This window comes from Elephantulus edwardii, unplaced genomic scaffold (assembly GCF_000299155.1).
Source record: "Elephantulus edwardii isolate Elephantulus edwardi_28Jun2011 unplaced genomic scaffold, EleEdw1.0 scaffold00067, whole genome shotgun sequence".
In the NCBI taxonomy this organism is placed as follows: domain Eukaryota; kingdom Metazoa; phylum Chordata; class Mammalia; order Macroscelidea; family Macroscelididae; genus Elephantulus; species Elephantulus edwardii.
Window position 1 is genome coordinate 528,608 of NW_006399817.1, and position 13,572 is coordinate 542,179.

At 35.8% G+C, this 13,572-nt stretch overlaps 1 protein-coding gene across 1 annotated transcript in view; it reads right to left on the reverse strand.

Moving 5' to 3' along the window:
* Positions 1-718: 718 nt before the first annotated feature.
* Positions 719-13,572, reverse strand: part of LOC102872968 (NKG2-D type II integral membrane protein-like) — a 59,796-nt gene continuing 46,942 nt past the window's right edge. The window contains exon 6 of the mRNA XM_006888453.1: positions 719-833. Within this exon, the coding sequence (XP_006888515.1) occupies positions 719-833 (115 nt within the window). The remainder of the gene's footprint in view (positions 834-13,572) is intronic.

Here is a 13,572-nt window from a genome sequence, read left to right on the forward strand (position 1 = left end):
GTATCAGAGAAAATAAAGAAGGCACATGGTAGGACAAGGTTCAGATCTGTTGTTCATAGGGTCACTATGATTCATACTTGACTTGATGGCAAATAAAAACAAATTTAGTGCCATCACATCATCAGAGTAAAGTCTTGGTGCCACTGATACTTGTGTTGTAAAGTACCATATTCCCTCAGCCAGCTGATTCCTGACACTGCACTTAAGGGACACTTGACCTGCAATCCAGGGGAAAGAAAAAAAAACCCTCCTGGCCATATAGACAGTGTGTCACTCAGTAACATCAGGCCTGTCTGTGGATATGGACAGGTCCTCAAAGATGGTAAAGGACACATTTGCCTGTGAGCAAACACAGATTTTATTTTAACTCAATATGAATATTTACTGAGCTTCGTTTTCCTCCTGTGTAAAATGGGCACAATAGTTCTTCACACATGATGGAAATGTCTAATGGGGTAATATTTTTGAGGCACTAGACATATATATATATATATAGCATTAGACCATTCTGAATTGAATGTTTTATTCCTTATTGTATGTTGCTGAAGCTGTAAATCTTAATAGAGGGAGATTTCCTCATTTTTCCTCCAAGAACAACTGGTTATTAGAAATCAAACTTTCAGTTAGTAATAAAATATTTACTCTTCTATGCTACCAGAGATCAACATAAATTTAAAAGAAATTAAGTTTCACTTTTTTTTGCTGTATAGCGCAGTGTTCAGTGTGCATCCTGGGGCAGGGCAGCCTGCTTGTCAAGATGTAACAAAGCCCGAGCACTGACGACATGTAAACCATAATGATAAATGATTTTCAAAAATTTGTTAAAGGACGATCTTGAATAAAGCAGTAGGACCACACTGCTTTTATTATTATCAACCAAAAGTTACATATTTAGGTAATTGGATGAATGCTCCTCTCCTTAACAGAATACATTAATTCAAAAGCAAAGGCATGGAAAAAAATATATCAAGCAAATGACAACCTCAAAAAAGCAAGAGTGGCAATGCTAGTCTCTGATTAATTGATCATAGGCTCACTAGATCAAGAAGACATAACCTTGGTCCACATTTATGCATCAAATGATGTTGTCGATGTTGTAATGTGCCACCGAGTCCCTTGCAACTCATAGCGACCCTAGGTACAAGAGCCCTAAATGCCGTTCTATCCCATGCCAACCTTGCCATCTCAAACACACTCATTCCCACCACTCCACTCACGGAATAGATCCACCTCATCAAGGGTCTTCCTCTCCTGTGCCATCCCTCTACTCTCCCAAACTTGATGTCCCTCTCCAAGGACTAGTCCCTCCTTGCAACATGCCCAAAGTATGTCAGATGAAGCTTCAGAATCCTTGTCTCCAAGGAGCATACTGGCTTCACCCTCTCCAGGACAAGCATGTTTATTCTCCTAGCAGTCCATGGTATATACAACACTCTTCTCCAGCATCACAGCTCAAAGGCATCAATTCTCTTTCTATCATCCCTATTCACTGTCCAAATTTCTGATGCATAGCACATAATTGCAAAGATTATATAGCCTGGATCAGGCACACCTTAGTCTCCAGCCTGATGTCATTGCTCTTCAGTACTCTTGAGAGGTCCCTCACAGCTGACTTTTCCAATGCAATTCATCTCCTGATTTCCTGGCTGCTGTTGCCAAGAACATTGACTGTGGAACCAAGTAAACTATATCTCAATCTCTTCACCATCCATACTGATGCTGCCAATTGGCCCAGTGGTGAGAATCCTTGTTTTCTTGATGTTGAGCTTCAATCCATACTGAAGACTGCAGTCCATGAGCTTCTTCATCAAGCGCTTCAAGTCCTCCTCAGTTTCAGAAAGCAGAGTTGTGTCATCTGCTAATGCAGACTGTTTAGGAATCTTCCTCCAATCCTGATGTCATATTTCTTCTTCTCATAGAACCCAGCCTCCCAGATAATCTGCTCTGCATATAGATTGAAAAGGTATGGGGATACGACACATCCCTGGCATACACTCTTTGCAATTTTGAACCATGCAGTGTTTCCTGCCTCTGTGCTGATGACTGCCTCCTGGTTCAATATATGTTTTGCATTAGCATGATCAAGTGTTCTGGGATTCCCATTCCTCTTAGACTTAGCCATAGTTTGTTGTGATCCACACAGTTAAACACCTTTGCATAATCAATTCCTTTGGTACTCCCTGCTTTCATCCAAGATCCATCTAACATTAGATACAATATCCATCCCTAAAACTATGACCCCTTCTAAACCCAGCCTGCACTTCTGGTAGTTCTCTGTTGATGTGCTGTTCCAGTTGTTTTTGCATAATCTTCACCAGAATCTTGCATGCGATATTAATGATACTGTCCGATAATTTCTTACTCTGTTGGATCACCTTTATTTGGAATGGGAACAAATATAGATCTTTTCCAGATCTTATGATGTTGTTGTTTTATATGCTGTCGAGTTGCTTGCAACTCATCGTGATCCTATGTACAACAGCCCCAAACCCTGCTCTATCTCTTGCCAACTTTGTTGTCTTTGACACATCTGTCCCATTATCCCAGTTACAGAATCAATCCATCTCATTGCGGGTCTTCTTCTCTTGTGCTGTCCCTCCACCCTCCCAAGCATGATGTTCCTCTCCAAGGACTGATCCTGCCTTGCAAGTTGTCCAAAGTATTTCAGACAGAGCTTCAGAATTCTTCCTTCCAAGGAGCAGCCTGGCTTCACCCTCTCTAGGATGAACTTGTTTGTTCTTCTAGCAGTCCATAATATATTCAATACTCTTCTCTAGCATAAAAAGTCAAAGGCATCAGTTCTTCTATCATCCTTAGTCACAGTTTATTTTAAATTTTATCTTGAAGAATATATAAAAAAATGAAATGTTTGTGTGTTATTTAATTTTGGTTCTTTTAGTCTACTTTTTTTGGTTACACCTTCTTTCAACGTTTTGCCAAAAATAAAGCATGATTTGGGTGCCTGTACACAGATTGGTTTATGAAATCTTTGGAAGTTTCTTCCCAATGTTAGAGTTTAGCTATCTGATGGCCTAGAAAAAGGCTATGTATCTGTCTACATCTAAACAGAGGTATACTCTGGATAAACATCTAGAATTTGATACCATACACTTATTAATTTTTTCCTTTAGATTGTTCTACTCCACCTTCTTTGTGGAAATTCATTGCAGTTATTACTGGAATCATTTGCCTGATACTTATCTTGCTTGTTGGAATCCTAACAGTAAAGTGTAAGTTTCCATGTTAGAAGACATAACAATTTTTCAATACTCATATTTTTTAAACAGTTCAATTTCATGACCAGGTATAATGCTTTATGCACAAACTCAGAGAGGGTTGTTTTCTTCTTTTTTAAAATAAACATATCCTGTTAGTAGCCAGTTGAATTGAACCGTAATGAATTAAGCTACAAATCCCTTGCTTCCTCTTTGTTTTTGAAAAATTTCCTTAAATAATCTTCTCTTAACAGTGTATTATGAACTTTATGTAATTTTTTTAATTTATGATCTCTCATTTTATTTGAGTTCTTTGAAGAAAATAATGTTTATTATTTCTTTTTATTGGGATGAAAGTCTGCAAATCATATTCATTTTTCACTGAACTGCTCATACATTCTTTATTTTAATTAAAATTTATTAATGTAATTAGTAACATATAGAGTAACATCCAAGAAAAGTGTTATAGCTCAAGATTATAATGAGGAGAATCATAAAAACTTAAAAACAAATGATATTTTTTAGACGTCTTTTTATTCCTACACTTAGTAAAAGGTGCTGTTGTTGTTGTTGTTATGTGCCGTCGAGTCATAGAAATGCTTTATTTTTCTTTGTTAACTTAAAGTGTATGTATCTGTATTCTTTTAAGTGCATCAGAAGTCATATTAGGCAGAAAAAAAATCAGAAAAGTATTCCTTCAAAAAAGAAGCAAATAAAACATAAAATTTGTCTAGTCAGAAGTCTCTAAATAATAGAAGCAAAGTAGATGTGTGTGTGTGTGTGTGTGTGTGTGTGTGTGTGTTTGTGTGTACATTTTGAATTAATTGACTCAGTGTATTTTATGGCCTAGAAATTCAGGCTACAATTGATGTTGCTGTCTTAAGTTTGAAGTCCAAAGGAAAAACTATCAGGTTTGCAATGCAACTAGGATATAGGTGACATTGTTTTGAGCTAGAATTTCTTCAGAAAAAAAAGTCACTTTTATAATTCATGTCTATTTAAAATTTTATAAGAATGACCAATCATTTTTTCTTAAATATATTGAAACTGAAGTTTCTGAATTCTCTCCAGTGAATCAGAAGTCATTTCAAGCAGAATACACAAGAAATTTCTCCACTAACAAGGAAAAAAACAAAACAGGTGATTTCAAATTAGTGTTTTAAAGTCATATTTGCAGAAGCTTGCTTTGGATGAATATCTTCTTGTGATTTTTTAATTTATGTATTCATAATTGTCTAACTTATAAAGCTTAGAAAAATCTTACACTTTTATGAAAGTATACAGGCTCCATTTCCAGTTTTAATTTCAAGATAATTATATTTCCAATGATAACATATATATTGGCTATGTTTGTACATTTTCAATTTCACAGTATTTCAATTTTGTGATTTAAAAAAGATTTAATATTTTCTTAACAGTTTTACAAGCAATATATTTACAAAGAAGTTAATTCTGTTTATGATAAATCAAAAATAAATTTAGGAGCATAAAGTCTATAATGTGAATTTTTTATAATATATAGAATATAGTTATTATATAAATATGTAATGACAGAAAATATTTAATGATATTCTAAATTCTTTACACAGTTTTAGAATTCCCTCCTTGTTCAATCCCTTGGCATCAACATGGAGCAAAATGCTACTATTTTTCAAGAGACAAGCTTTCTTGGAAAGATTGTAATGTTTATTGTTCTAAAGTAAATTCCAGTTTTGTCAAATGGAATACTGTAGAAGAAATGGTAATGAAATTTTTTAAGTGACATTTAGTTTGAAGAATAACTAACAATCTTAAAAATCACTCACATTATGTTGTTTTTTCTAAATACTATATAAAATGTATATTATTATTTTATATCTTCATATTTTGACTGCAATCTGGATGCGTAATTCAATCACCATTAAGTATCTCTGAAGTCTTAGTCACAAGGAATTTTGCTGTCAATATAAATGTACACAGTACAAATTAACCAGCTGCTCTGAAAGAGAAAGATAGGCAATCAACTCTCATGCCAGATATTTTTGTTGTGATGTGCTATCAATTGCCTGCCACTCAAAGTGACCCTACATAAAACAGCTGTGAAGCGTGCCCCATCCTGAGCAAGTCTCACTGACCCATACAAATCCTAAGCCCCACTTATGGTGTCAATCCATCTCATCCGAGGTTTTGCTCTCCTATGCTGTCCCTCCACCCTTCCAACCATGATGTCCTTCTCCAAGGACTGGTACCTCCTGGCCATGTGCCCCAAATATGTGAGAGGAATGTCAGAATCCCTGGGGGAAGGGATTTTAAAACAATGAAAGAATTTTTCTTTTACTTCCCAAAGAGAAGAGTGTACTGTGGGAGAGGGATGGGCAGGGAGAAAAGTGCAACAATGAATGAATGGAAATCCAAAATCTCTGTAAATGTTCATTAAAATTAATAAAAAATTTATTGAAAAAAATCCTTGCCTCCAAAGAGAAACTTGGTTTCACCCTTTCTCTGACAGACCTTTTCCCCCCTTTTTTAATTATTATTATTAAATTTTATTAGTTTAATGAACATTTACAGACTGACAGACCTTTTTGTTCTCTTGGATGCTCATGTTATGTTCAATACTCTTCTCAAGCACCAATGCAATTTATTGCCCCTGAAAACCTAATGGAATGTCATCTGTAGATGAACAGTGCACAATCACCATGTATGTGTTTGTGTGTGTATGCAAGGAAACACTGAGTGATTAAAAATTGCGAAGGGTATATGCCAGGGATGTGTCCTGTCTCCATACATTTTCAATCTACACGAAGAACAGATTATCTGGGAGGCTGAGTTCTATGAGGAGACGTGTGGCATCAGGATTAGAGGAAGACTTATCAACAATCTGCGTTATGCAGGTTATATAACCCTGCTTGCTGAAACTGAAGAGGACCTGGAGCACTTGCTGCAGAAGGTCAAGGACTGCAGCCTTCAATATGAATTGAAGCTCAACATCAAGAAAACAAAGATTCTCACTACTTGGTTGATTAACAGCATTATGATAGGTGGTGAAGAGATTGAGATTGTTAACAGCTTTAGTTTGCTTTAGTTTCCACAATCAACATTCTTGGTACCAGCAACCAGGAATTTTAAAAGACAAATTGCATTTGGGAACATCTGATGTCAGAGACCTCTCCAGAGTACTGAAGAGCAATGATGTCGATCTAGAGACTAAGGTGTGCTTGATTAAGGTGACCTGGCCATAGTCTTTGCAGTTACTTGCTATGTATCAGAAAACTGGATAATGACTAAGAATGATAAAAGGGATAGAAGGGTTGATGCCTTTGAGCTGTGGTGCTTGAGAAGACCCCATGGTATATTCAAACAGGCTAAACAAACAGGTTGGTTCTGGAGAGGTGGAGACCAGGCTGCTTCTTGAAGAGAAGGATTCTAAAGATTCATCTTACAAAACTTGGACATATTGCAAGGCAGGACCAATCCTTGGAGAAGGACATCATACTTGGGAGGGTAGAGGGACAGCACAGGAGAGGATGACCCTCAAAGAGATGGATTGATTTAGTAACTAGGATAATGGGGTAAGTGTGGCAGAGACAGTGAGGTTAGCACAGGACAGAGCCGGGTTTAGGGCTGTTGTACATAAGGTCGCTATGATTCTGAGGCGACTTGATGGCACATAACAACAACAACAACAACATTATTGTTGTTCTGTACCATTGAGTTGGGACAGACCCATAGCTGACCCCTTCTGTGGTTTTTCAGAGGCTGTTAATCACAAGGGGGTTTTGGAATAGCTAGTGCCTTGAACCACATGCTTTCAGGATTGCAATGCTGCTTCTTGCCAATAGGCCACTAGAACGCCCTCATATATATTTATAAGCACAGAGAGAAAGCATTCTGGTGACTTTGTAGAAAGGAGTTTTGTTCCATACTGCCAACTCAAAGGCATGTGGATCAAATCCACCCAACTGCCCTCCAGGGGGAAGATTTGCAATTTTCTACCATGTTATTTACTGTTTCTGAAAACTGAAGAATCAGCTATGCATTGGTTCCCACTGGATGGTACATAGCAAATTAGATAGATATAGATATATAGAGATAGATAGAGATAGAGATAGATAGAGAGATAGAGATAGATAGAGAGATAGAGATAGATAGAGATATAGATATATACTTGATATAGTCCATACTTATTTTTCTGGTTTCTGATATTAACGATCCTGTACTACTCTATTCTCAGAGAAACATGTTATGCTTCTAGATATCTTGAACTCCTTTAAAGGAACGAGTTCCTCTCTATTCTTTCTTATCCATTTCTTTCACATTCATTTGTGCGTGAAAAAATTTTCCTACTACCTTCCAACTTAAAATGTCTTTTCCATGTTAATGTATTTTTAAGGATTCACATTATTAAATATTACTTCTTGTTATATATTTTGGGTCACCAGGGTTCATTTTTGTGGTTTATAGTCAGGACAACTAGTTCACTTCAGAGCACATAATAATGTTTAGAAGGTAATGTCAACTAAAAAAAGAAAATAAAAAATGTAGCAATTAATAAATCATAAGTATTAGGATCTAAGATCATATCCAGACTAAATATAACTCAATATTAAGTCCTCTAGGTTAATAATTAGATAACTACAATTGTAACTACAATCGTAAATTCTTATTTGTTTCTCATCTCTGCAGAATTTTATAAAACATTTGTCAAAATTGCAATGTAATATGATTAGGGAAAAGTTTTGGATCAGCTTATATTACAATAACAGCCAGCTAAAATGGATTTGGAAAGATGGTTCTGATTATATCCTGGACAAGTAAGTCTCTGATTTTAAAATTTTAACCCAGTATAATAATATTATTGTCTTCCAACTAAACTTTTCATCTGTATTTATGCAGGTGTTAGATTTTATGACTAAAGTTTACATAATAAATCAACCGGAAAAAGCCAGGCTTGATGGAAAAGAGTAAAGTGATTGCTGTAATGGGCTTAAGTTTCTTCATGTATTTGATTTATAATGTTTATTAGTTCTTTTGGTCGTGAAATTTTTTCACATTGAATAAATAGACTTATAGATAAGTTTAAAATGAGCCCATATAGAATTGGTATCTCAATTTTAATGTAGTTTGTTTCATTCTGTGTAATTTCCCTAAAGTATGCATTCAAACTTTCTAGGACTAAGAAGTCTAGATCACCTAGTGTACTTTGAATTAACTTCCTATGATTTTCATAACAAATTACTACATACTGGGTAAACAGATTAATTCTATCACAGTTGAAACAAGTAGATTCTGCTATAGACATAACCTATAAGCTCTGCCCTATTTCCTATTTTCTCTGTGCTAATTTCGGTCTCTTATAAGAACTCTCTGACTGGCTTCCATTTGCGTCCTAATCCATGTACGTACATGTTTATTTTTATCTCAATTGCATTTGTAAAGAAATTATTACCAAATAAGGTTGCATTTTTTAAAAAAAAAATTATTGGAGTATTTTTTTTTATAGAATTAACTTTTCCCTTACAATCATCTTACTAATAACTATATCCATGAAAGGGCATAAACCAATTATTTCATGTCTCATGCCTTGTTGTTGTTGTGTACCATAGAGTCAGAAGTGACATATAGCTGACACTCCTGAGGATATTCAGAAGCAGTGATTTGCATGAGGGAGACTGCCCATCCTTTCCCTGTGGAGCAGTTAGTGGCTTTGAATGACGTACATGTGGACATGCATATGGGATTGTGGAGCAGCTTCTTGCTACTAGGCCACCAGAGGTTTATGCCTTAATACTCCCATATTGTTGTTGTTGTTATGTGCCACCGAATCACTTGAGACTTATAGCAATCCTATGCACAACAGCCATAAACCGTGCTCTATTCTGTGAAAATCTTACTGTCTCCCACATACCTATCCTTATTGCCCCATTCACTGAATCATTCCACCTCATCAAGGGTCTTTCTCTCCTATTCTGCCCCTCCATCCTCCCAAGCATGACATCCCTCTACAAGGACTGATCCTGCCTTGCAACATATTCAAAGTATGTCAGATGAAGCTTCAGAATCCTTGCCTCCAAAGAGCAGCCTGGTCTCAACCTCACCAGGACGAACCTGTTTGTTCTCCTAGCAGTCCATATATGTAATACTCTTCTCTAGCACCACAATTCAAAGTCATCAATTCTCCTTCTATCATCCATAATCATTGTCCAGTTTTCTGATACATAGCAGTTAATGGCAAAGACCATGGCCTATATCTGAGCACCTTAGTCTCCAGACTGATATCATTGTTCTTCAGTACTTTGGAGATGTCTCTGACAGAAGACTTTTCCAATGCAGTGTGTCTTTTAATTTCCTGGCTGATTTGTGGAGCCAAGCAAACTAAGGCTTTTAACAATCTCACTCTCTTCACCACCTATCATGATGCTGTCAATCAACCAAGTGGTGAGAATCTTTGTTTTCTTGATGTTGAGCATCAACCCATATAGAAGGTGGTAGACCTTCTGTAGCAAACATTTCAGGTCCTCCTCAGTTTCAGCAAGCAGGGCTGTGTCATCTGCATAATGCAGATTGTTGATGAGTCTACCTCCAAACCTGTTGTCACATTTCTCCTCATAGAAACCAGCCTCCTGGATAATCTATTCTGTATATAGATTCCCATTTTAGATAACCAATTCTTATTTGCTTATCCCTATCAAAAAACTCATTGGAGAAGGACATAATGCTTAGAAGAGTGGAGGACAGACTAGGAGAGAAAGATACAAGATGAGATGGATTAACTCAGTGACTAGAGAAATGGGATTAGGTCTGTCAGAACTCTAAGATTGGCTCAGGATAGGGCAGTGTTCAGAGATATTGTACATATGGTCACTATGAGTTGCAGGGGACTCAACAGCCATAACAAAACTACCAAACAAGTATTCTGAGAGAACAAGTATGTCCCTTTAGGTGAAGAACCTTTTTTAATTTTGAGGCTTTCAATATCTGCATCCACAACAAAGTTCAATTCAGAGCAAGCCATCAAGTTGCAGCAGTCAACACCAGTTCACAGTGCATAATCTCTTCATTTCTTTGGTTTTGGTCAACTCATCCCCAGCCATCTGTGCATATATCCAAATTTGCATCAGAAGTCTATACTTCTTCCTACTTTCAGACCGTCTGGTTTCTTTACTCAGATTTAGCTCCCACATGGAACCAAGCCAACAAACCAGGGATTCTTATGAATTTCTGCTTCTCAACACAGCAATCCTTTTTTGTTTATCTGTACATTGGTGCATGCTAGGTGGACAGTACTGAAAGAAGCCATTCAAGCTCAGTCTGTCTCGTCGTTGCTACATGCCTCCTACTTTCACCCCAGTGGATCCAGGTGGCCTCTAGGAGTAAGCATACTTGCAAGCTCCCTTTAATCTCAAGTCTTGGAAGTGGGCTCTGATGAGTACTGACTTTACCCTGCCTCAGAAGCCAAACAGCTTGTTTTAATTTTTAAAAGTCAAAATATCTTTTATTTCCCCTCCCTCTCTTTTCCTGTTTGCCTTTCTTTCTAATGTTAATGTCTTTAATCCAAAATTCAAGGTGGGTCTACAAATCTATTAAATTCCAAATCTCAGAGTATAGAGTGGGACATAATCTTTCTCCTAGACTAAGCTCCAGCACCCACTACCAAATTCTATTTTTAACAAGCTTAACTCAAGGGGAAAAAAAATCTTCTCTTTTATGTATTCAAATCACATACCAGGCAAGAGCAGAATTACATAATTTGCATATGACTTAACTGGGACAATGGGGGTTGGTGTGTTGCAATTAGTGAGACTGGTTCAAGACAGGATAGGGTTCAAACTACTGTGCATAGGGTCACTATGGTCACAGGTTACTTGATAGCACATAACAACAACAACAACATCCAAATTGCTACCCAATTATTAAAAATACGTATTTCTAGACTTCACCAAAGATGACTGTGTTAAACAATCTGAAAACAAGATTACATTCTAAAAAGAATTCAATGATGAGATAATAAATACTGTATTTTGAAATATATTTGTTTCAATTCAACATCATAAGTATTTTGACAATGAATGAGGAACATATTCTCTGGGTTTTTCAAGACTATTTTGAATCAAATTATCAAAAATTGAACTGAATGGGAAAGAGGAAAACTTCTAATGACTAATAATTTAATTCAACAAAGTGCACGGCTTAAATAGGAATAGGAAACTTCTCTAATAGATATTTACAAACAAAAGATAAGCCATCCTTGCAAAATAATTACTATTATTTAAAGTACATTGTATAGTCACTCAGATACTGGTTCGAAGGCTCTTTATATCAACTGTAAATTCTAGGAAATACTAGAAATACTAGTTTTGACATATCAAAACTCTAATTTCCCAATTTTAACTCCACTGGGTTTAGGTTTTGTAATTTTTGCATTTTGCTTGTTTGGTTTTTAGTTTAATATAGTATTTTCTGGCACATTCTTTAAAGAAAGTTTGGCTGGATTTGAGTTATGAATGTCAATTATGTAATCTTTGTTTCATTTTCCAACTACTTTTGTCTAAGCTTTATGTTCCTTTTTCTATGAAATATAAATTGTACATATTTTGTTGATTATTTGTGAAAATATATTAGTTGATACTTTAAACTTCTGGAACATGTTTAATATGAAAAAAAGCAATACAATGATATCCTACCACCCTCTTCTATTTCTAATATTAGCTTAAACTTAAACAATTATAAACAAATATAAAATCATTTTTAAAAATAGGAAGTCAGAGCCTCAATGGCTAATGTTTAAGAAAATTCAGTAAATCTCAGTAACAAATTGGAGTATGTCCTTCTATTGCCTGAGGTCACAGAGATGGCAGCCAGAATTAAAAGCAGTTCTACTTAATAGTAGAATTGTAATCAGTTCTAGTTTTAATGTTGAATTTTATATTTTATATAAAATAGTCTTCATTATTTGTCCAATTAGTGTTGGCTATGATATAAAAAATGTGTATTTGTTTGACTATAATTGATATATAAAATATTTTCTCTTCCAGATTAATATTGCCAAGACATGAAGATTCTAGTAATACATGTTTGCATGTGACAAATGGCTGGATGAAAACCAGTAATTGCCAATCTGGCTATTGTATCTGTAAAAAACTAATTCATTACAATTAAATAAAATAATCAGACATAATAAATACTGAATAATAATGAGCTATTTGTTGATGTTATTGTTATATACCATTGAATGAGTACTAACTGACCTTCCAGTGAGTTTTCAAAGACTGTGAATCACAGTGAGGAAGATTGTAATTTTTCTTCCATGGAGCAATGGATGAATTCAAACTGCTTGTCTTTGGAAGGACAAGACAACTCCTTATTCAATGGGACATGTGTTATCATTTTTTTAAAATTTTAATGAACATTTACATAGATTTTGTATTTCCATTCATTCATTGTTGCATTTTCTCCCTGCCCACCTCTCCCTGCCCTGTTCACTCTTCTCTTGAAAAGTAAAAGGAAAATTCTTTCATTGGTATATTTAATTTTATGTAATTGGTGGACACTGAAAATTTCACGAAACAGAGCCTAGGGTGATGAAGGAAGAAGTTTAAGCTGCTCTGAAAGAATTAGCAATAAATGAGGCCCCAAGAATTGACAATATACCAATTGATTCGTATCAACAAATGAATGCTTCCCTAGATGTGATCACCAAGCTGTGCCAAGAAATCTGGAAGACAACCACCCGGCCAATTGACTGGAAGAGATCTATGTTTGTTTCCCTTCCAGAAAAAGGTTATTTGACAGAGAGTGGAAATTATATCATTAATATAACATGCGAGCAAGATTCTCCTGAAGATTATCCAAAAATGACTGGAACAACACATCAAAAGAGAACTGCCAGAAGTGCAGGCTGCATTTAGAAGGGGTAGTGGTTTTAGGGATATTGTAGCTAATATTAGATGGATCTTGACTGAAAGCAGAGAATACCAAAAGAATGTCTGTGTTCCACTAATTATGCAAAGGCATTTGACTGTGTGAATCACAACAAACTGGCTGACAGAAGAGTAAGAATCCAAGAACACTTTATTGTCCTTATGCAGAACCTTTACTCTGCCCAGGAGGCAGTTGTCAGAACAGAGGAAGTAATCACTGCATGGTTCAAAATAGGGAAGGGTATACACCAAGGATGTGTCCTATCTCCATATTTTTTTTCTCTGAAAGAGGTTTCTTCTTTTTTAAAAAATAATTTTAATGAACATTTACAGAGAATTTGGATTTCCATTCATTCATTGATGCACTTCTCTACCCGCCCAGCCCTCTGCCCCTGCCCCCCAGTGCGCTCCTCTCTTTCAAAAGTAAAAGAAACACTCCCTCCCTAGTACACAATCCC